The 23,620-nt window shown below is 39.6% G+C and overlaps 1 protein-coding gene across 3 annotated transcripts in view; it reads left to right on the plus strand.

Moving 5' to 3' along the window:
- The first annotated feature begins 14,518 nt into the window (after positions 1–14,518).
- tshz3b (teashirt zinc finger homeobox 3b) overlaps positions 14,519–23,620 on the plus strand; it is a 55,174-nt gene continuing 46,072 nt past the window's right edge. The window contains exons 1-3 of one of the 3 annotated variants that reach the window (XM_060911816.1): positions 15,502–15,932; positions 16,411–16,897; positions 18,841–18,884. Coding sequence is in view for 2 of the 3 variants with exons in the window: in XM_060911815.1 (XP_060767798.1) it covers positions 16,858–16,897 (40 nt within the window). In the remaining variant the exon portion in view is untranslated. Of the gene's footprint in view, positions 14,744–15,501; positions 15,933–16,410; positions 16,898–18,840; positions 18,885–23,620 lie in introns of those variants that run through there. The other 2 variants (XM_060911815.1, XM_060911814.1) reach the window with 2 other exon arrangements.

A 23,620-nucleotide genomic window follows, 5' to 3' on the forward strand; every position in this document is an offset into this window, starting at 1 on the left:
TTTATTTTATCTGATTAATATTAATCCGCGTGGGTTTCCTCCAGGTGCTCTGGTTTCCCCCACAGTCCAAAGACATGCAGGTTAGGTTAACTGGTGACTCTAAATTGACCGTAGGTGTGAATGTGAGTGTGAATGGTTGTCTGTGTCTATGTGTCAGCCCTGTGATGACCTGGCGACTTGTCCAGGGTGTACCCCGCCTTTCGCCTGTAGTCAGCTGGGATAGGCTCCAGCTTGCCTGCAACCCTGTAGAACAGGATAAAGCGGCTAGAGATAATGAGATGAGATGAGATTAATATTAATAGTTTGGAACATCCTTAAGTCTCAAGGAGGGTTACTTTTAGGTTTTGATCTGTCTGTACTGAAGGAGGTTGAATTGACAAAGTATGATCTAGGAATGTAGACCTCTGCTGCCTAAGAGATTCTGCCTCACGGATATCCGAGAGAAACAGTTACCGTTCACACCAAACACAGCGACAGCGTCAAAATGATGGGTGGTGGAAGCATCAGAATAAACTTAAAGTCCAAGCAACTCTATGGTAATGAACTATGATGTAATTTGGCACCAACCAATCAGAATTTAGAAGTGCTCCACTCTAAAGAATACTAGAGAACACAGTTGTGTAAAGTTTGGTTCAATTACAGCAGTTCCTGAGCACAACGGAGGAGAAATTAATTATTGCAGCAGCAGGTTTCCTCATTATTACCTCCACCAACTTTGATGCAGGAGGTTATGTTTTCACCTCCATTTGTTACTTGCGAAAATCGGAGACTTTAGCGAGTATGTTGATCTGTCCATTTGTTTGTTTGTTTGTTGGTGCACTAGTGACGTCATTTATTGACCAATCTTTACCAAAATGCACAGGACAACTTACTATGGTCACACAAAGACATCATTAGTTTTTGGTGGGTCAAGGTCACCAAGGTCAAATCTTGTAAAAATGCCTAATTGGCCATAACTTCTGAACCAGCGTTCATATCGAGATGGGACTGGTGGCATTGGAAAGTATTTTTGAATCCCTTTCGAGTACGCCATTGATATTTTACCTGTGAAGTCATCTTGAGATCAAAAAAATGAGGTCAAATTTTGTGAGATTTTTGACAAATTTGACCTTGACCTCAAAAATGTGTTTATCAATTTGATATCGATACTCTGACCATGAATTAGCATTCTTGGCCTAATTCTAAAATTTGGGGTCAAAAGGTCAAAGGTCAAGGTCACAGTACTGTTTTTTAGTGCCAACATTTCAAGTGCCTATAACTCAGAAATGTGAACTCAGAATTTGATGATTTTTTTTTGTAGGTTCTCCATTAAAACCCCTTTTGATCGATAAAATTAAATTTTGAGCGAATTTGATAATGATGTCACAAAAAATCACGTCATAGTTTTGCTTTGTTTATGATTTTTGCAAGTATCGTGCTCTGCATGACTTTTCATTTGTTTGTTTATTTGTTCCCAGTGTAATTCAGAAACTAGTGAATTCATTTTGATAAAATTTTGAGGCAAGGTGGGCCATGTGCCAAGGAACAAATGATTAGATTTTGATGCAAATCCGGATATGTGGCAGACGTATGCATTCTACTGAGCACTTTTCTAGATGATGATGTGTCCCCGTTTACATACAGGGACATAAATAAAAAAAACAACAAATAAACCGCATGTTGAAATTTGACTTAGCACTTAGCATCAAAGCAAAAATCACACCACAGAAATGGCATTTAATTATTTTATGTCATAAGTTTATTGTCTTAACAAACATGTCATCATAGTTGTCCATTATTTTCCTTCATCAATCTATTTCTTATCTTCACATTTAAAAGATTTCACGAGGTGGACTTATACCCTACTTGTCAGTCAGCACAAAGATACCATACCGGTTGTCATGTGTTTGCTTTGCGGCCTCTTTAAATAAAGTTTGCAAGATGAAGCGTTCTGAACAGACTTGTAGCCTCCTATCTACGTCACAGAGCATCCACAGACTTCGACAGCATCATTGACAAAGCAGCCAGAGCAAATTTTAACACGCTCACCACTTTTGATGTGAACAAACCATTATAACTTAAGCTATAACCCTCACCAGCCTCTATCTATTTTATTCTCTCTTGATGTTAATAAGATAATGTTACCACAAAAAAAAGGAAAAGCCATCTGTCCTGAAGGCTCTTGTGGTGGAAAACGTATTGACCTTTAGTGCTGACACTGAGCATTCTTTCCATAAGTGTTGAAAAAACATCTTACAGAATTATACATTTTTAATCATCCGCAAAACAGGTTCCTGTGAATGAGTTGCTACTATAGAAATGATAATGAAAACCTGTGATCTGAAATAGAGCAGGAACTCATGTAGAGCCACTGTTATAGAAAATAAATCAACACCTACTGGCCAATCAGAACTGAGAATTCAGCAGTGCTGTGGTGTAACTGTAATTAACAGAAGATCGAAGCTGTGACAGGAAACATGGATGTCATTTTGTGAGTTAAGATCTGAGTCATATAGCTACCTACATTTCTCTAAACATTAGCTTTAATCTTTAAAAAAGTACTGCACACTTTTTTGAGCTGTAAACTAAATGACATGACTGAACTGTGATGAAACACATCAGTGTTGGTGTTAATACTGACAAAATTACCATTTTATAAAATCCAGCGTTCTTTAAAAAGGTTTCCTGTTTCAATGAGCATTATGTTCATTGTGAGCACGATCATCTCTTTTGCTCTTCTTAAATATTAATCTGCATACGTGTGTATGTCTCACTTAGCTTTTCTACTATTTCTATCTTTTCTCTCACTTTTTTGTTTTCCCCACCTATAGGAGGTTAAGACATCTGTTTGTGAGAGAGGAGGTCTGATGACTAAACTGTGTGTGTGTGTGTGTGTGTGTGTGTGTGTGTGTGTGTGTGTGTGTGTGTGTGTGTAAGCATTATTTTCCTCTGAGCCTGTGTGTATGCGTGATGAGGAAGGAGGGCTGACAGAGAGAGGCCATATCAGTGCCGTATCACACCTAATTAATAAAGCCGGTCCGTGCTAATTAAAAAAGTGTGATTAATGCCACTGCCAGGATTTCATGGCACACTGTGGTGTCGTTTTGAGTCACAGATCTACTGCCACGTAGAGTAAGAACACATACACATAAAAACACACACCACACACACACACACACACACACACACACACACACACGTCTCTGTAATGAATATGAGAGTTTAAAAAGGTGAAAAATAAAAATGTTAAAATTTTATTTTTGAAAAGAACAAGCAAAACAGCATTCAGTGATTTTTCACATCACAGCATCCAAAACCTCCATCAGGGACTGGAAATACACTGAGATACCACGACAAAAATAAAATTCTGCTTAAGAAATACAACTCATTTCTCAAAACTATTACAATCATCTATTCTATTCTATTCTATTCTACCTACCATATCCAGCTTCCAAATCAGCTGCAATATGCAATGAAGACAAGTTTACAGCACTGTACTTGTATACGGGACAATAAAAGCTGTCTTTCTATTCTGTTCTATTCAAATGTATTACATTCAAGTGCATTCTGTTCAATTCTATTCTATACAGTTCTATTCTATTGTACCCACTATATACAGATTTGTAATAAGTTGCAATTTACAATGAACAGAGTTTCACTGTACTGTACTTGTACATATTGCAGTAAGACTTTCTATGCCTCATTTCTTTCTCTGTCCCTTTTCTATTACACTTTTATTCTATTCAGACTGATTTTATTCAACCCTAAACCCAATTTTCTATTCTATTCTATTGCTTACCATTCTATTGCATGTCTTATGCGCCATGATATTCTGCATGTGTTCTATCCAACTATCCTGTGCTATCATGGTCTGTTCTATTAAATTCTACTCTATTCCACTCTATCCATTTCTGTTCTAATATATGTTTCTCTTTGTTGCTGAGATTATTATATTTTATATATTGCACACCTTAAAAAAGCTCACATTTAATGGTCACCACTATTTCCCCTGGGCGTCTGCATCTCATAGCTAGCTTGCATTATTAAAAGAGCTAAAACAGGGCTGCAGCCATTAGTTAGTGTGTTAGGATCTGTGCGCTGGGCAGTGTTTGTCTGTTTCTCATTGGGGTAAACATTTGTTCCAGTTGTAGATGGTGTGCAGCAGGAACATGAATCAGGGACGAGGAGCGGAAAGCACTGTGACAGCTGCAGCTCATTACTGCCACTATTACTGATCTAGGGGACTGCTGGGGGAAATTCCTCCTTCCAAGGAAAGTGTTCCTGTTTACCATACAGCACTGCAGATCAGGAGCTGCACACACAGATGCACAAACACACATACACAAGCACACACATGCTTTTTTTTTTTTAAACATCCTACCATATGTGAGCATTTGCCTTCAGTGCTTAAACACTAACTTGCATCCGTGCTTTCAGTTTTCATTAATACACACTCTGTCACAGGAGAGAATACAGTATTTCCACCTAGCTTTCTCTATTTTATTATTACGTACACACACACACACACACACACACACACACACACACACACACACACACACATGCTCCTTCAATCAGGCACATCTGACTCAGCCTTGCTGCTTTACGTCATTTGGCCCAATCAGGCAGACTTACACCGGCCCATTAAAGTGGAAGTCTTTCTGTTTTTCTTGGTCACTTTTTTACAGGTCAAGTAAACAGGATTATTTTCATAATGATTGTCATATCAACCCCCTTCCTGTAATAACCACTACTCATTCTTCAACTATCTCCATTCTGTTGATATTTTAGCTCACATTATATTTGAAAAATGACTGTGCAGAAACAGTAAGAAGTAGGAATGTTCTACAGTAAGTTTCCCAAAAGATTCATAATGTTAATTCATTTGTTAACATCATCTTAAGAATGTTCTATAATTAACAAATGTTTTTCGAAACCATTCTCAATTAAAGTAGGACATAAATTGTTTGTAAATTAAAAAGTGACTCGACCCATTCGTCATTTTAATCTTGAGTGCTGTTCTGCCTCAAGGAGAAGACCAAGACAAATAACCTTAATTTTGGTCAATTTAAAAAAAAAAGCCCAATCTGGATTATTATTACAGTACTATTACAATTGGTGGTGGTGGTGGTGGTGGTGTTATTTTTATTTTGTGCTCGTTTTGTAGTTTTTGAGTTGTTGTGCATTTTTAATTCACTCTTCACCAAACAAAAATAATTAGCTCTAATTATTAGGCCAGTCTGTAGTCCAGTCACCACATTACAACTTGACCAATTTATGTTGATCGTTCAAATATGAGAATAAAGACGACGATGATGATGATGATGTACCAAGTGGAGCTATTTGTCCTAATGCTGTGGTGTGACCAAATATAAACCTACTAAGCCATCTCAGTGATCGGGAGTAGTGGCATGTCCAGTTTGTTAGTCTTATACTGTATAACCTAAAATATGGCACTGATGTAATCGGTGAAATATAAATTCAATCTGGGTTACATATAATTCATTAAGTCTCCATGATTTCTACGGAGTAATATATCTCTCAGAAATGCCATTAGATGTAAGGGTTGGGGAGGCAATTGGGGTGGCAGGGTTATTTCAAGGGTGGCAGCTGTCACCCAGTGCCAACCATGAGGTCACACCCCTGATAGTGTGCTAATAGAGATAAACAGGACATCTACAGGGGAAATAATAACCCTTCTTGGTTGGGTACAGGATAAAACCATGGGAATTTACACAGTACTACTCTACCATGCACACAACTACATAAAAATTTCAGCCAGAATTTAGGATAACTCGCATAAAGCACAAAGCCTGAAACCCATCTACAGCTTCCAGAAAGAATTCTCAGTGTGAGTCTGTAGGTGTGACCACTAAAGACTTTTTATAGATATTGTGGTTAAGTGGTCAGGGAGTACTCCTGAGACGTTTATTTGGACTAACTGCAATTTTCCAGAGCATAAAGAATGGGAACTTGGCTCCAGAGTCAAAGTGGAGTTTCCTGTTCCTGTATTATTTGCTACTACAACTTGCTCACCCACAATCCAAAGGTGAGGAACATTTTACCTCAGGGCTCAAAGCAAGGTGAAAGGGGCAATATGCATATTGGACGGGATTTTAAATAGGATTTAAAAAAAACACCAAAGAAGGCAAACTAAAACTCTTGCCTAATGTGGAAGTCCAGGATGACGAGGGGAGGAATGGAAGAGCAGAATACTGCATTTCCTGACGATGATCAGGAGGAACAACACAGGCTAAAGTAAGAGCAGAACTGAGGGATATAAAAGAAGCTTATTGCTTTATGTGTTATTATATATTTTTCCTTATATTTGTTAAACACTATCATGATGTGTTCATTTTTAGAACAAAGTAAAGCAAGAATATCCAGATGTATATGAGTAACAAAAAGTAAAAGTAAAAAAAAAGTGTACAAAAATGGTAATATTTTACACTCTGTTCACTGGGTAAGTTATATCCAATGTTCAAGATCTTTAACAGTTATTCCATGAAATCAAGTTGTACATGAGCTAATAGCTGATGAGGCGCATAGCACCGAGTTGTCTATAAGCCATGTACAACGAGATTGAGTGAAATAACCATTTTATTCTATCCACATTCACTGGATTTTGAGAAACAGAGCATTGTTATTTCTATTTTTTGCAAATTTGTTGAATAAAAACTTTATACAAAATGTCTGACAAAATCATTTCCACTTAGAACGTAAACAAACTGGTGAAATAACGGAGCAGTTAGTGAAAAATGCTATCACAATAATAATTATTGAAAAAAATACATATATATATATATATATATATATATATATATATATATATATATATATATATATATATATGTGTGTGTGTGTGTTCTTACCATCAAATACTTTTATTCCATATTTTGTTGCTTTTTTGTATTTTTTGGGATTTAGTTTTCAAGTAGAGTTTTTATTTCGTCCTCGGTTGGTTCAGCAACATGCTCCGCCATTTTGTTTTTCTCTACTCACGGTATATGAGCTGATAGCCGAGTAGTAAAGTAGCCAATCAGAGCATGTGATTGCTCATATCCAGTGAATGTGGATAGAATAATGAATAGTATTCCTTTAAAAATGATTTACATTGCAATAAATTATTTTAATGTTAACATTAATATTCATTTTCTTCATACCTTCCCTTTTGCTTTTAAAACAGCTTTTTCTATTAGCATCCTGTATTTTTGTTTCTTATTTTGCCAAAATCATTTCTCATTTGACTGTGACAGCTGCATAAACAAAAATAGAATATCATCCCCCTTTTTTTTTAGATTACAATATACCATAAGATTTCGAAAATAGTTTAACCTGTCCTGTCTCATCCTAAAACATAATTTAAAAAAAGTTATAAATTGTTGATTATGCGTATAGCTATATGCCAATTAGCAGTACAGTCTGTTGGTTTCTAATTACATTGTTTTGATCAATAATCCATTTCCACCCCATGCTGTGAATTGATTGTTTTCTCTCAACAACTTTTTTGCGAGACTTTAGGCCGGGTGGAGTCACAGAAATGCCTAGAAATATGTAACAAAAGCTTTTGGAAAACAGTTGCAAAACTGCTGTTAAGTTATTTTTCATCTTTTTTTTCTGGGGGGGGCACCATCCAGTTTTACATCATCTGGTTTCATTATCGATAATCAAAATAGCTGAAGCTAGAATCCTCCACCCTCAGGAAACAAGTGCTCCAAAAATAATACTCCCAGCTTAGTCTTATTACAGGTGCCTTCCAGTCACTCATTCCCTCTCAGTTACGGCACTATAAACATTTAAGCACATACGTCACTGGTGTATACGCTCCACTCTCCAGCCAGAAGTGGCACAGAGGTGCAGGCTATGAGCCTGGACCAACTGCATTGGGTTAATGTATTAATTTCTTGGCGGTTCTCCTGAAATACATAAATCAAAAGCAGCCAAAACAGCACCTTGTGTTTTGAGGGGGTCTCACCCTTTTTGACCTCTGCCAATTTTGATCTCATTTCGCTTTAACTTTGGAGATCAGACTTTAATTTTGAAGCGGGTCGGAGGGACAGTGATGAATAGGGTGCATCGCATGGAGCTTAAATTACCCTCTCCCTGGTGGTGGGGGATCAGGAGGTGCAGGCAGCGGCAGAAGGGGGCGAGGGTGGGCCTTCCATGACCTAGTAACAGACAGAGAAAGAGGGCTGGTCAGCACTTGCCCTCACAACCCTGCAAGCTAGCACACCCAGAGAGAGAGAGAGAGAGAGAGAGAGAGAGACAGAGGGTCTAATGAGCATATGGTAAAGTAAGGGACACACTCCACTGATGAGAGGCCAAGTTCGAGCTCAGAGCCTGTGTGTTTCACATTAAACCACACTTTAGAATTCAGTATTCAACAAAAAACTATGAGTTCTTAATGAGAGTGTGTGCTTCAGTAAAGGCACAGGAGTTTGCTGAATGAATTATGCCTATTCCATTGCACTGGCTCACTTTCATGAACATTATAGCAGTTATTAAAATATTATAGTCACCATACATACATACCGTACATGCATACACACACACACAAATATAAATAAATAAATATATATATATATATATATATATATATATATATATATATATATATATATATATATATATATATATATATTTTTTACCATTATTGAATAAATTGCTTGACATGATGCTTTATTAAACAACAGAACAATGGTGTTGAAGTGCCTACACTTTTACCCTCATCAAGAAATTTATATATAAATATAATAATGTATTTCATAGCCTGTATTTGCAAAGTACCTGATTGGCTCTTTACACCATATGATGCAGTAGGACTTATTTGTCTATTGCAAACTTGATTTCCCAGTCAAATTTTAAGCACTTTGTTTCATAATCATAAAAAGTGATTTGATCAACTAGATGAATCCCATCAAAATATTTTATTCTTTAAAAAAAATTATGAGGATTACAGTGACGTTGAATTTTATAAATGATGACTCCTTGCATTTCTTTCACATAATATGGATGCTCATTGGTAATAATAATAATAATAATAAGTATTATTATTATTATTATTATTATTATTATTATTAGATTTTTAACAACTTTAATATAAGTAGTGGTATTGCTGTTGTTGTTATAAGTTGTCATTGCCCTCGTTGCTGTTATTATTATTATTATTATTATTATTATTAGATTTTTAACAACTTTAATATAAGTAGTGGTATTGCTGTTGTTGTTATAAGTTGTCATTGCCCTCGTTGCTGTTATTATTATTATTATTATTATTATTATTATTATTATTATTATCAGTAGTATTAGCACTAGTATTAAAGCAGGAGTAATATATAATGCTTCAGTGTAAATGCATGTAAAACTGCAACAGAGACATTTGGGATGTGTGTAAGAGGAAGTATTTGCTGGAAGCAGATGAGTCAGTGAGTCAGTGTTTCCCCTCCTCTCCTGTGTGCGCCCCGCAGCTCGGCCTCCTTACACACGCCACTAGGATTAACTGTGCCGTGCAGATGTGTGGAGCGCGAGCGCGAGCGCGCCCCTTCTCCTCTCCGTCTCCGTGAAATCTCCCCGAGGTTTTCATTCTCTCTCTCTCTCTCTCTCTCTCTCTCATTTCCCCACTCCTCGTCTCATGGTCTGAGTTTGTTTTATTCCCCCGCTCTGGCTTGGGTGAGAATGTAGCCGATACCGCAGGTTCTCCTGCTCTTCTTCTGACCGAACCGGGTTCCGCGCGCTGCGTTTGGCTCCCGCTGCGCGCGACGCACTGAAACCCGGCTGATTCTCGGTGTGCACGGTGCGGAAACCTGCCACTCTGTGGACGGCCATACAGTTACTGTAGAGACAGTTATTAACATTTAGGCTTTCAGTTTACACGTGTGTTCAAGCAGCTTTTATTGCTCCAGCGGTGCGTGCGCGTGCGGCCATAGAGCATGGGTTCGAGGAACCATATAGCTGTGTCTATACATCCAGGGCCTATACATCCAGGGCCTATACATCCAGGGCCTATACATCCAGGGCCTATACATCCAGCCCAAACATTTCAGTCTCACTGCAGAAATCCTACAAGTCAGCCATCAAGTAATCATTAAGCAACAACAACAACAACAACAACAACAACAAACATGCATAAGTTATGATTATTATTTCTTAACAACAGGAAAACCTCTACTAGCTTTACCTGCCAGTGCATTTTGTTTGAATGTTATTATAATTATTAGGATTATTTTATTCATTTAATTTTCACACGAAGTACACAGATATAACTCTACCCCCGCCCTTATTCACACAGACCTGCTAACAGTCACCAGCCTTTTCTTGATTGGTCAAGGCTAATCAGCAAAACCCTAGTAATTTGCATAAAGTCTCCCCGCCCCCTTTTCACCGTTCGCGGCCAATCAATGATTCTGCGCTCCTTTCTCACAGACCCTCATCAATTTTATATATATACACACGAGTACAGTAGAATTAAATATATGACAGTCTAAGTCTGTGATACCATTCAAAACTTTACTTTGGGGGGGGGGCACTGTGGAACAAACAGTGGAGTTTCTGGAGGGAAAACAAAGTATTAATAAGTAATCATACTGTATATTAATAGTTTTGACACATGACGTCATTTCTGGGAAAACAGCGCTGCTCTGATTCAGGCGCGAGTTCAGGCCTCGAACTTAGCCATCACGTTTTAAGTGATTACGTGTACCTGTTTTTATTTTCTTCCTATATTCTACAGCTTATAAATAACAACAACAACAACAAATAATAATAATAATAATAATAATAATAATAATAATAATAATAATTTGAACAGTGTGTCAGTTGCTAAAGTATTTGTTTATTTGATTAATCTCTCTCATTCTTATTCACACACACACACACACACACACACACACACACACACACACACACACACACACTTCGTCTCCCTCACCTTAAAACCTTTCTGCCTTTATAATTAAAAAGCGGATGGTTCCTCTTCTGCCTTTTCCCTCTTTGCCCCATGTTTTATATAAATTCAGCTGACCACTTTGGTTTGACGGATAATTGTTGAAGTAAACTATCCAAATCGCTCTGAGTAAATGAACTAAACATGCTTATAAACTTTTTGGGACTTGAACTGAATCTGCTGAACTTATTTGTCCTGTTATTCCCTTGAATATATTTAGAACCGGATCGTTTCACGCGTTTTCATGGTGCTGGCAGCCCGGAGAGGGGGGACGTTTTATTCTTCAGGAATCGAGTGATTTTAATGATTAATATAATGTAAGCTATTTTAATACAACATATGCTAAAGATTTAAAAAAAAAGAAAAGAAAGAAGAATATTTCCCTGTGGGCAGCGGGGAAACAATTTCAGCAAAGAAGAGGACATAAACAAACAAACAAACAAACAAACAACAGCACCAGCAGCAGCAGAAATAAAAAAAAGTTTGTACTTTATTCAAAGAGCTGGTTTATAAGCGATGCGATTCATTACTGTGTGTGAATGGATCTGAGTGTTTGGTTCAGTTTTGCTGTTTCTTTTTGAAAGTTTATCGACCTACAAATCACATCAGAACCTGGAGTATATCTGGGCTCTTTTATTTCACCTTACTCAGTATACGATTTTAATAAATAAATAAATAAATAAATAAATAAATAAGTCCTGTATTGGGTTGAAGTCACTCCTGATCCCAGTGTGTTGAAGGCGCATTAAAAGGCGCAGTGTGGCTTCAGTGAATTTCTAAACGCAGAAATAACTTCACACCGGGGCTCAGCTCACTCCTCCCGAGCTGTACTTGGATTTCTGGTTAGATTAAATGCCGGGTTAGTGTATGAGCAGGAGGAATGCCTTGTACTTTTTTTTTCTTCCACTGTTTATTTCCAGCTCCTCACAATCCCCGTGTTCATTTACCCCCCGACTAAAATTACCCTCCGATGATTTATCACCTGCAGGAAACTTTTCCACCACGTCCGCATTTACTGATTTGTATGATTTGAAATGGGAACAGATTTCTGTCACAATTATAATTTCTGACAAATTCTAACAAAAAAAAGTGATAGCAGGCCTACAGCTACTTAATCCATATCATGCGTTATTGCATGAACAATCAACACAATTCTTTTCAGTTCATCTAATTTTATCAGCTGCCTGTTCATTTTAATACTTTAATACAATACAAAACTATTTATCTATTTACCTCAAATCTGACTGTGATTAATTTTTTCTACACTATATATATATATATATATATATATATATATATATATATATATATATATATATATATATATATATACACACACACACAAGTAAATAAATAGATAATGAAGTGTTTGTCATCTCTAAAAACCTAATAATTTCATTATTACATTGCCATATGATGTTCAGTGCTGAACCCATCACCTCAAGAAAGCAAAGGGTTTTTCCTCCCAAATGAATCTTGTTGAATTCACTTACACACTTAACACACTTTTAATAACTCAGGTACTTTAAGGCCTTGAATCCTCACTACAGGCACTCTCCATGCATCACAATGTGCTGTGACTGTACTAAAGCACTGTAAGTACTGGGAAAACATTTAAGGCCCAGTTTGAACTTTTGATAAATATGAATAGGCTACGTATAAATCATACATTTGGTTCTCTCTGTGTTAAATAAATAAATAAATAAATAAATAAATACATACATACATACATACATACATACATACATAAAATCCCTTATTTAAACCAAGGTGTATTAAATGGTATTATTTAAATACATCTGCTTATATGCAACACATATTTTACCAAATATTCTGCAGAAATTAAGATACTAAAATGATTAACTTACATTTTCTGAGGCAAAAGGAAGCCAACAGCGCTCAATTAATCTTGCTGGATACACACACACGCACGCACGCACACACACACACACACACACACACACACACACACACTTATACCACCACCACCACTACTACTACTACTACTACTACTACACCAGATATATCCCTTATTGTAATTGCAAATCTGAAAATAAAAGAAAAAATCACTAGGTCAGAAGGTCAGTGTTTTTAGTTCTGACATGACTTTTCCAAATCATTCCTTGCTGCTATTTATTATTTAAGAATGTATCTTCTGTTTTGGACAGAATATCCCATGAAGTGACTCTATGCACAGATACAGTAAGTATTAGTGTATAACTCCTGTAATATTTCACTGTTAATCAGGAGTGTTACAGATATGAATATTTTCGTGAGGTTATACAGTACATAAATAAATAAATAAATAACCGGGCCTCAGTTTAGCAATGGATTTGACAGTTAGGTTTCTCACACACACACACACACACACACACACACACACACACACACACACACACACACACACACATCTCTCTCTCTCTCTCTCTCTCTCTCTCTCCCTTTTTTCCTTTTATTTTGAATTTGAATATAAGCCAGCATGATGCTCGAAGCTTGCACACGTCCTCACATTCAGATGCTCAACATCCAAACAGTAACTAATTATCTTTAGTAAAACACTTAACGAACACACACACACACACACACACACACACACACACACACACACACACGACTTTTTGGAATGATCTGTTCAGTATTATGAAGTTGGAATACACTTCTGTGAATGGAATGAAGAAGGATGATAAGAGAGGACCGCCTACACACACACACACACACACACACACACACACACAGCATTTTCTTTCTTTCTTTCACATGAAGTGTGATCAAGAAGGAGAGTGTGTATAAACTCAGCTGGAGAAAAGCAAAAGGATTTCAGCTGTTGGTTCAAGTTGCTTGTTATCAGCACTAAAATCACGACCACAGGCAGGAAGGGAAACAGTTTACACTGCTGAAGTCTACAGAACACATCTCGCATCAACTCTTAGTGTTGAATTAACTCTTGCAAAATAGTCTACAGGATCCTCTTACAGCCTTGCGCACTTCACTTCCGTCCATCTTCTGCTCTATAAACTCCCATTACTGTATTAAAATAAATAATCCACAGCTATATTCTAGATTAAATAGTAGTCTGTGACTGAAGATGTTTTCCCAGATGCTCTTTGTTCATATAAACTCTTCCTGGACCGACTCCTAATTATCCAGTGACAGTTGGAAGTAATACTCGAACCGACTACATGCACAGACACTTTGGCTGCGTCTCAAACCGCACACCCAGATTCCTATCTATCGCACTGCAGAGTGTGTCAGAATACACCATCGACCCAGACTATACGGTTCCGTCCAAACCGGCACACTAGAGAGTACCGTGCTAAATAGTGTGCCACTTTTTATATTATTATATAATGCGTCACTTTTTTTTTTTTACTATTTTGAAAGTACGCACTTCTGTGTAGTGCTGAAGGATGCAGTTTGAGACGCAGCTTGTATCAGAGCGCTCTTATCTTAGGAAGATGAAAGAAAGAAAAAAGAAAGAAAGAAAGAAAGAAAGAAAGAAAGAAAGAAAGAAGAAGAAGAGGAGACTCACATATGTGTGTGTGTGTGTGTGTGTGAGAGAGAGAGAGAGAGAGAGAGAGAGAGAGAGAGAGAGAGAGAGAGAGAGAGACACTGACGGACGCGCCAATCGCTTTAGACGGACAGATGCTTGGGCGGATCTAATCGAAGGGCACGCGCGCAGCCACGGTCGGGCACGAGCGTCCCGAATCAGCGACACGCCGCTCGCTCACACTCGACTCTTCCCGCGCGGACACACAGACAGGACAGAACAGGACCGGACACTTCTCCCCAGTCTCATCTAACACTGCCGTCTGGTTTCCCAAGGTCTCGTTTACACTCTTTCTCTTTCTCCCTCTTTTATCCCGACCGTGTATTGTCCTGATTGAAAAGAGACGGTGAAGACGCAGACGCGAACGCATACGCGGACGCAGACGCGGACGCAGGCACGTGCGCGTAGAAAGAAGGAGAAGCAGAAATTTGACAACTCACCGTCAGCATGTTTGAAACAATTTGCGTGCTCAAGTCCCTCCGTAACACAGGCTTCCTTCCAGAGTGAGGGTCTGATCTGAAAGATAATCTGAAAACGGACACATTTATCCACTTTCTAGAAGAGCTGACAGAACTTTCTGCTGCAAGAAAATACCAGGCTGTCCTGCCAAAACAATCTGTCTAGCCTTAATGCTCAGTGTTTACAGGCCTACAGATGCACATCTTGATCAGAATTGGAGAATTTCTTTTCTTACCGTTGTAAATAATAATAATAATAATAATAATAATAATAATAATAATAATAATAATAATAAAGCAGCTCCTTTCCAGCCCGTCTGCTAAAAAAAAAAAAAGTATATCAAAAAGCTGTTCAGATAGCTATTAAAGAGGAAAAAAGAGTCTCGGAGCGTTAAGGGGGGAAAAAAGTCGCGACTGCTTCGGCTTGTTGCCGTTTTTAAATACCTGCTACACAAAGAAGCAGGAAAAAAAGTGCGATTAGCGGCCAAGGAAGTGTTTTTTTGGCAGTAAGCGCGGCACTCAGTGCGCGCGCAGCCCCCGACGCGGGTCCGTTCCCCCCTCCCTCTTCCTCCTCCTCCTCCTCCTCCTCTTCCCGATTACAGCCAGAGACATCCAATCAAACGCCGATCTCATCGATCCGTGCCCGCTCACCGCGGATTTTGGAGGCGCGCGGACAAAATTAAGCAAGCAGGCATCGGCGCGGGAGGGCGACAAGTCCGTCCGTCTCTTCCTTCATTCGAATACTCTGTTTTGCTTGTTGTATAAAGAGATAAAGATGATGGACGTTTAAAGGTGCCAAGGTTGAAAGGTTTGAAGGCGCTGGGAGTCGTGGAGTCTTTGGGATTTTTTTTTTTTTTTTGGGCAGAATGGCACCGACGGCGCACTGAGACTCTCAGACTCTCAGACTCTCAGACACTGATCCTAACCCTAACCCTAAGCGCTTTTGCTTTGAACCCCAGGATCGGATTCCTCATGGATAACGCGGCTGAGCAGGGGAGTGAGTACCGTAAGTAGCCTCTGGGTTTGACGTTAAACACGTTTGTTTGTTGATAAACCGGACACAGGCTTGCGCTCGTGCGCTCGCCGGGGCAGCGGTGCGGGGATTTGACGCTCGCGCAGCATGCTTGATTGCTCTGTTCAAATTCATTCCGTTGTTGTTGTTGTTGTTGTTGTTTTTTAATGATATGCATGTGTAATTGTCAGTGCTTGTAAACCGGCCCAATCAGTGCTTGTGTGTCGGTATCGGTACTTCCCTTTACTGCTATTGTGCATTGTGTGACTGCAGTGGAGAGAGAGAGAGAGAGAGAGAGAGAGAGGAAGACAGACATATGCCTGTAGCCTCCTGACAGGCGCTGTAGCTAAACCATCCGAGGTGGAAGGAGTTAATGTGACAGTGCTTGATGTTTGCCCCCCCTTGCTTTTGCAGGACTTTTGAGTGACGCGATCATTTTCGTGTTTTTTTTTTTTTTTTTTCCTCCCTTAAGCTCGCCTGTTGCGGCTGCCAGCGCGGACTGACTGAGTGACTGAGTGAGTGAGGGAGTGAGTGAGGGAGTGAGAATCACAGCAGCGAGCCTGGAAGCGGCTTTTTCCCTTCTTCCCTCTCACACCGACCGACCGACCGCCCGACCGACCGCTGCTCGGAACAGAGAGGAGGAGAACGCAAGGAGATCGCCTTTTTCAGCTTCCCCTGCTTCTGATCTGCACCTTTTTCTTCATCGGGTCTTGTTTTGGGCTCTGAAAGCCTCATGCCAGCCTGGTGAAAGGGTGAAAGGGTGAAAAGGCGCCGCGTGAAGAAGGAGGAGAGGAGGAGAGGAGAGCAGCTCCGGATTCCAACTCTGCAGAAAGAGCCTTACACACACACACACACACACACACACTCTCTCTCTCTCTCTCTCTCTCTCTCTCACACACACACACACACACACACCACCATGCCGAGGAGGAAACAGCAGGCGCCCCGGCGCTCGGCAGGTACAGTCCTTCACTCCTTCCTTCATTTCTGTCTGTGTTTCTGTCCACAGCGCTGCGTTTACATGATCTCACTTTCAGCTCCGTGTGTGTGTGCGTGTGTGCGCGCGAGACAAACGCGTGGGCTGTGCGATACGCGCGCACTGAGGAAGAAGATAGAGGCGGAAAAAAAAAAGTTTTATTTATTTCCCCCCCCTCCCCGATTCCGTTCTTTTCTTTTCCTTTCTTTGTAATCAGTGTTTTGATTTTGAACTGGTAATAATAATAATAATAATAATAATTTAAAGTTATATAAGAGTTTATGTCATTCCGCGCGCGCAGTGTGGATTATTTAAATCCTTTAAATCCAGATTCAGGTGAATTAATGACAGTCTATGAGAAAGATTTTTTTTTCTCATGATAATCTGTGTTTTTTTTTTTTTCCTTCCCTCAAACTTGTCGGACATTACAAAATAGGCCAGACTGGTGATTTATTCCAGAGCCCTGTGATTTTCTCAAATTTCCAGCCTAATAGGGAAAGGCTACTTTGAACAGGAAGGGGGGCTGCTTGCTTTCCAGTTAGCTTTCCAGTCAGTTCTCTTTCTTTCTCTCTCTCTCCTTTTCCACTCCTTCCATCCTTTTTTTTTTTTTAAAGATCTATAAAGAAGCGTTGAGGATAAAAAGAGCTTCGGGGTGTCAGCTGACTGTCAGGACTTCTTTTGATGCTCGTAGCTGTTTTTCCCCTCCCTGCCAACAAACATTTGCTCACCAAACGCCTCTCGCCTTTGTTTATAAGTGTATGATTTGATTTCTTACACAGTGTGTTTCTGAAAGAAGAAATCAGAAAGAGGTGACCTTGTAGCCGAGTAAGATGCAGGCTTGAATGGACAATGGCCGTGTTTTGATTTCACGACTGATTGATTGGCCGTCACGTGCCTCGCCTTTGATCTGTTCATTCCTGATAAACATCAATAACTCGTTCGCCATGGCAACGCCAATCCCCGTGACGTGACGTCACGTCCGCACTGAACAAAACCCATTAAAGTGTCTTGAAGTTGCTCTTCCTCCCACTGGGTGCCATGACCAGGCCACAAGGCCATGCTTTGCTTTTCCTAGCTCAACAAACTGCATTCCTGTGTCCCAAACAGGTGTGTTTTCACACAAGATAGGCTACATGACTGTCAGATAGCTACAGAGTGAGCTATTTCGTAGAATATACCCTCAGATACTGAATTACACATTTCCTTGTCCTTTGCTTTGAAGGTGAAAGACAGTGTAGTATAATGTACTAAACGGACACTATATTCACATTTCCTTAAAAGTACAAAAGATGACGCTATCACCCCAGTGACAGGGAAAAGTAGATTTGAATACTTTTTTTTTTTCCCTGAATGTGTACAGGAACGTGTGTGTCTTGTTTATTGGTTTGTGCCAGTTTCTTTTTGTGGTCTCAAAAGTTATAAAAACTTCATAGTGTAGTAGAAAGATACTGCATCGAAATAAGTTTTGGGCTATGGCGAAGATTTTATTTTTTAAAAATAATAAACCAGTAAAAAAACCCTGCCTTGTTTCTCAAAGAAAAACGATCTGCAGTTTGAGCGAACGGATAAGTTTAAATGCACGCAATCCATAACGAGCTATCGAAAGGCTAAAGACAGAACATGCTAATCATAGGCGTTTAAATAAATACAGTACAAGTTTGCATGATCGTTTCAACACAGCTCGGCACGGCAAGGCACCAGCAATCAATACACTACACTGCTACCATACTGTAATTGACTACAATCTGCAAGGGCACATAAAACCATATTAACGCTTCCGTACACGTGCACATGCAGGCATGCTGCTGGTATGAAAAATGTTACTAATAGCCTAATCCGGAGACGGAAGAATGGTTTGCTCCATCAGTCGGACCCGTCAAAGCGACTTTGTTTCATATTTGATTTAATTGTCTCCCTCTTTGACAGGCACATTCATCAATGGCTCTAATGGTCAATCAGAAGTTGGCAGAGTGAGTGCTCTCATTTTACCCCCCCCAACACACACACACACACACCCTCATATGTTAGGCCGGAGTTTTACTCTATCAAAATGCTTTTTCCTAATGGACAGACTGAAGAGGTAGAAAGAGGGAGGAGGAGAATGAAGGATGACTGAAAGGCTTCTCATTTCACAGGCGTGAGAGGAGAAAAAAAGATTCAGGCATTTATGCCTTTGATGAGCGGATGAAGACAAATACGAGAGCAGTCTAGAGCGTTTTTTTCCCCCCTCTAGACGAGGCAGCTTCCTGTGATATTTTTTTAAACTCTACCCCCCATGTCAAGCCCCTCCTCTTTCTCTCTTTCTCACTCTCCCTCCATCTCTGCCTCCCAGCAGCCCTCACAGCTGCAAGTTATAAGGTTGACGACTGTGCTGTGGCATACAAAGAGTGATGACAAATTGATTGCACTGCCGTGATGGAAAGACCAAAGGAAAGATGGCAGATGATGGGCCTTGATTAGGAACTTTGGGAAATCCATTCCCCTGCAACCTTGAGCTTTGCATGAGAACGTTTCGCCCCTCGCTCATTTTTTCTCTCTCTCTCACTTTCTCTTCGCTTCTCTCTCTCACCCTCCCTCGTTCCGTCTTTTAAGTCGAGAAGACCTGCTCAGCCGTAGAAAAAGAAAAGTTGTTTTGCCAGCTTCATTAGTGTTCACCTAATTAGCTGTAAAGCTGATGGATTCCTGACAGGCCTAATGATTGGAGATGACAAGCTCCGCACACTGTCATCCAGCCCAATTAGGTTTGCAGCTAGTTTGATGTAATCAAGTTGATATTACACAGTCCTCCATGCCTTTAGTCCATGCACTAACTCAATTTGCTGCTGCAGGTGACAAATGGGCCCAAGTACCTGCGTAATCACGTTGGCTGGGTGGAATAGGCCGCCCTGAACGATCAGAACAAGAACAACAAGAGCAGTCGGTTTGAAAAATATCTACACAGTATACACACACACACACACACACACACACACACACAAAAGCATCCAGTGTTGTTTACATCAGTAAAGGTGTTGCGCATAATTTTATATCCTATATTTGTAGCACAGTGTCCTATGACATTCTCTCCTTTCCTTTTAATCCCAGGCCCCGTGTTTTTTTTTTTTTTTTTCCGAACACACTCTCACACACTGTGCTCTCTGTGTAGCCAGAGTGATTTTTTTCCCCTCCTCCTCCTCCCACAATGCCCTCCTCCATTCAGGAGCAGACAATAGCGTGTACACCGTGTTTTTTTGTTCACAGGCTTCAAAGCTTCACCAGACCAAACATATCAATTGTTTTGGGGAGCCTGGGAGAACATCAGACCTTTCTCTTACTCACTCTTGTCTGTCTCACTTTGCATTAGGTGCACTCGAAAAGTAGGGGGAAGTACACCGAACAGGCCTTTACACACACCTGTACGGAGACAGAGTGATGTATGAAGACCAAGAGTCTTGATGTTGGGTCATTACGCCACCTAAGATATTCAAAGTCGGTTTATCGGACAGGCGTCGTGAAAAGTGCACACCTTGAGCGTTCGGCGTTGTGTTCAATGCAGATAAGTATGATTCATACAAATATCCGGATGTGTGACGGATGCGGTCGTGAACGCAGACAGATGGATTGAAGAGAGCGAAAGGAGCTGATTTCTGTGATTTTAGAGGCTGGTTGATTGATTGCAGACGAGAAAGGAGGATTAATCAAACTCAGTATGAGTTCTGAGAAGGGAGGAAACCCCTCGGCTTACTTATGCACGATCATATGGAGTAACATAAGTTGGCATAAAAGAACTCACATACACAGATGGATATCGCATACTGGAGATAGCATTTATCCTTTTTTTCACCACACACACACAAGTACACTATCATACATGGTGTAATTTCATGCCATAAAGCACATATGACACGTTTACAGTGTCATAAAGACATTAGTAGCAGAGAGAGATCTATAAATTTATATATATATATATAATGGCTTTGAGTATTATTATTTGTCCAATTTATTCCCAGACAGAAAATTGTCCAGGTTTTTGTAAGAACACCTGAACTCTACAGTCATCATAAAATAGCGCGTTTGTTTTTTTTGTTGTTTTTTTTCCCTTTCAATTTAATTACCTGAAGTATAATGAAACATGCTGTCTTAATTATGTTAATTATCCTTATTAAGAGCTAGCTCCAATTCCTGATAATCATATGCATTATTAACGACAAAGAGAATGATGGCATAAACACTCGTCTCCAAATTATCTTGAATTAGTCCAAGAAATTATAAAGACTCTTAAAAAAATTTTTCATTGGTAATGTTGCATATTTTTATCTGTATGTTCATCTTGTTGTTATTTTTCATGAAAATCAGCTTTGAAGGAAGGTTCGGTTTCAAAGTCCATTTTTAGAAAACGATTTTCATGAACATACTACAGGGTGGAAAACATGGTGAGATAGATTACGATCGGAGGTATGGAGGTAGGTTTTAGATTTAGTAGCACGTTGTAAGATTTGGTTGAAAGTTAAGTGGTTGGTTTGGGGTTTTTTCCCCTTCTTTTCTAGAATGTGGGTTACCTGTGGAGCATTGTATGTGAAATGTATGCGAAAATGGATGCGTTGTGCTTTTACACTGTGAAATTGGCTCATCTCCTCTCTTCACTGCCTTGTTCTTCCCGGTGGACAGTTGGCCCTGGCTGGGTGTCTGTGTGTGTGTGTGCGTGTGTGTGTGTGTAAGTGTGGATTATAGGACCTCACATTGCTCCAGCCCAAACCTTGCGCTCCCAGGCAGCCAACTGACACTATGATTAGTTATGGCCATCCTCTGCTTTTTACACCGCAAACACCGGCCGACAATCACAGGGGTTAAAGCACAGAAGAGAGAATGAACGAAAAAGAATGGAGAAAAGAAAGAAATCAGGGAAGGGATGCGAGCTGTGAATAGCAGCCAGCCAGAGGGAGGGAGCAAGAGAGAGAGAGAGAGAGAGAGAGAGAAGGCAGAGAGCACGGTAAGTTCTCCTCCCCGTGGATCCACACCAGGGCTGATGGTTGATAAACAGATTTTTTTTTTCCAGAACCTTCCGTCATGGCTCCCATTAGCTTGACAGCTGTCAATTAGGACTGCCTTGGTCTCACGGGCTGCAGTTTATTGCAGGCGGTTGATGCTGTCATTTTCCTCACAGTTTCGCCTTGAGCGTTATCACGAGCACTGAAACAGTCAATAGCTGATGCATCAGCAGTTATTTCTTAAATTGGCTCACAAGGCTGCATCCTACCCTCATTTTTCCCCCCTCTCTTTCCTCCCTCAATTCTCTCTCTCTCTCTTTCTTTCTCTCTCTCTCTCTCTCTCTCTCTCTCTTCTCTAAAGATTGTTTTGTGAAGAGATGACGATGAATTGCGACTGCAGCAGGGTTAGTGAGAGTGCATGGAGGGCAGTGCCATGTGACACCGAAGTGTCACTCACACACACACACACACACACACACACACACACACACACACACACACACACACACACACACCAAAATAAACGTTTCTCTATCCAGATTTCTTCATTTGTTATGTGCTGGAAAACTAGCAATATCATCTGTAATATTCAGAGATATTGAAAATCACACACAAAAACAGGCGTATTTAGGAATGTCATGCCGCTTGGAATAGAAAGGGCATTTTTCATGCGCTTAGCATATTGACCGTAGGGGGTTTTGCATGCTGTTTTAGGGTTGATGATGCGTTCCACTTTGATTTTGTGTCTGGTTTAGTATGAATCCATTTATCTTGTTAAGAATAAAAAAAAAGAAAAGAAAAAACCCACACAATCATTGGACGGCTGGATGGGCAGCGTTTCAGTTTTACTTCATATTCGGTGTCATTTACTAACAACAGACAGTAAAAACTAGCGTGGTGTAATATTGCTCAAGAAATACTGTATAAATTGAACTCGAATGGGACTTTGGGGAAAAAAAAACAATAATTGATCAAATAACCGAAGGGTGTTTTAGTGAAATCGTTATGACGTAAATATTAATTTGGATGTTTTTGGATAATTTGTGGCGTTAAATCTTGATACACATGCACACACACGTAATATTTTCGAAGTACTCGATGACGTGAATTGTTGTTTAACGTGTACAGTGATATAATGCAGGAGAGTGCGATATAGCAGTGATATTCTCCACAGGAATTGAAGACATGTCCATATTGTAGTCGTATAGTCGTAGTTCCACGTTTAAATAATTTTAAACCAAACTGTTATTCGTGATCTGTTTATTTTGCATCGAGAGAATATAGTTCTATAAATGTTAAGTAATTTAATGAGACAGAATGAAAGCATCGATATTAAAGGCTACTATTTTCTGTAAGTAATAACAGCGTTGTTGTTATCAGTGGCATAAAAGTATTGATGGAATCCATAGTAATTGAAGGCAGCATGTAAATATACCATTAACACATCGTCTAATACAACATCTAACGTTTTTGTCCTGAAACTAAAGCCATGTGTGAAATATCACAGCACGTTATTGGGGAATAGTAATTGTGTGCTTAGAAAGTTACAAAAAAAAAAACCAGACACAATGTTAGATATGAAGCTCGAGCTCTTATACCTTTGCTTCTTGATCGTTCAGTATATTAAACATTTAATATTCATTTCTACGTATGTAGAGTCGTAGAATCTTCGTACAGTCTTCCTCATTCTTTTCTGAGTCATGCCGGAGCAGGGGCCGCCTCTCTTGCCACATGATTCG

Source organism: Neoarius graeffei, chromosome 27 (genome assembly GCF_027579695.1).
Source record: "Neoarius graeffei isolate fNeoGra1 chromosome 27, fNeoGra1.pri, whole genome shotgun sequence".
In the NCBI taxonomy this organism is placed as follows: Eukaryota; Metazoa; Chordata; class Actinopteri; order Siluriformes; family Ariidae; genus Neoarius; species Neoarius graeffei.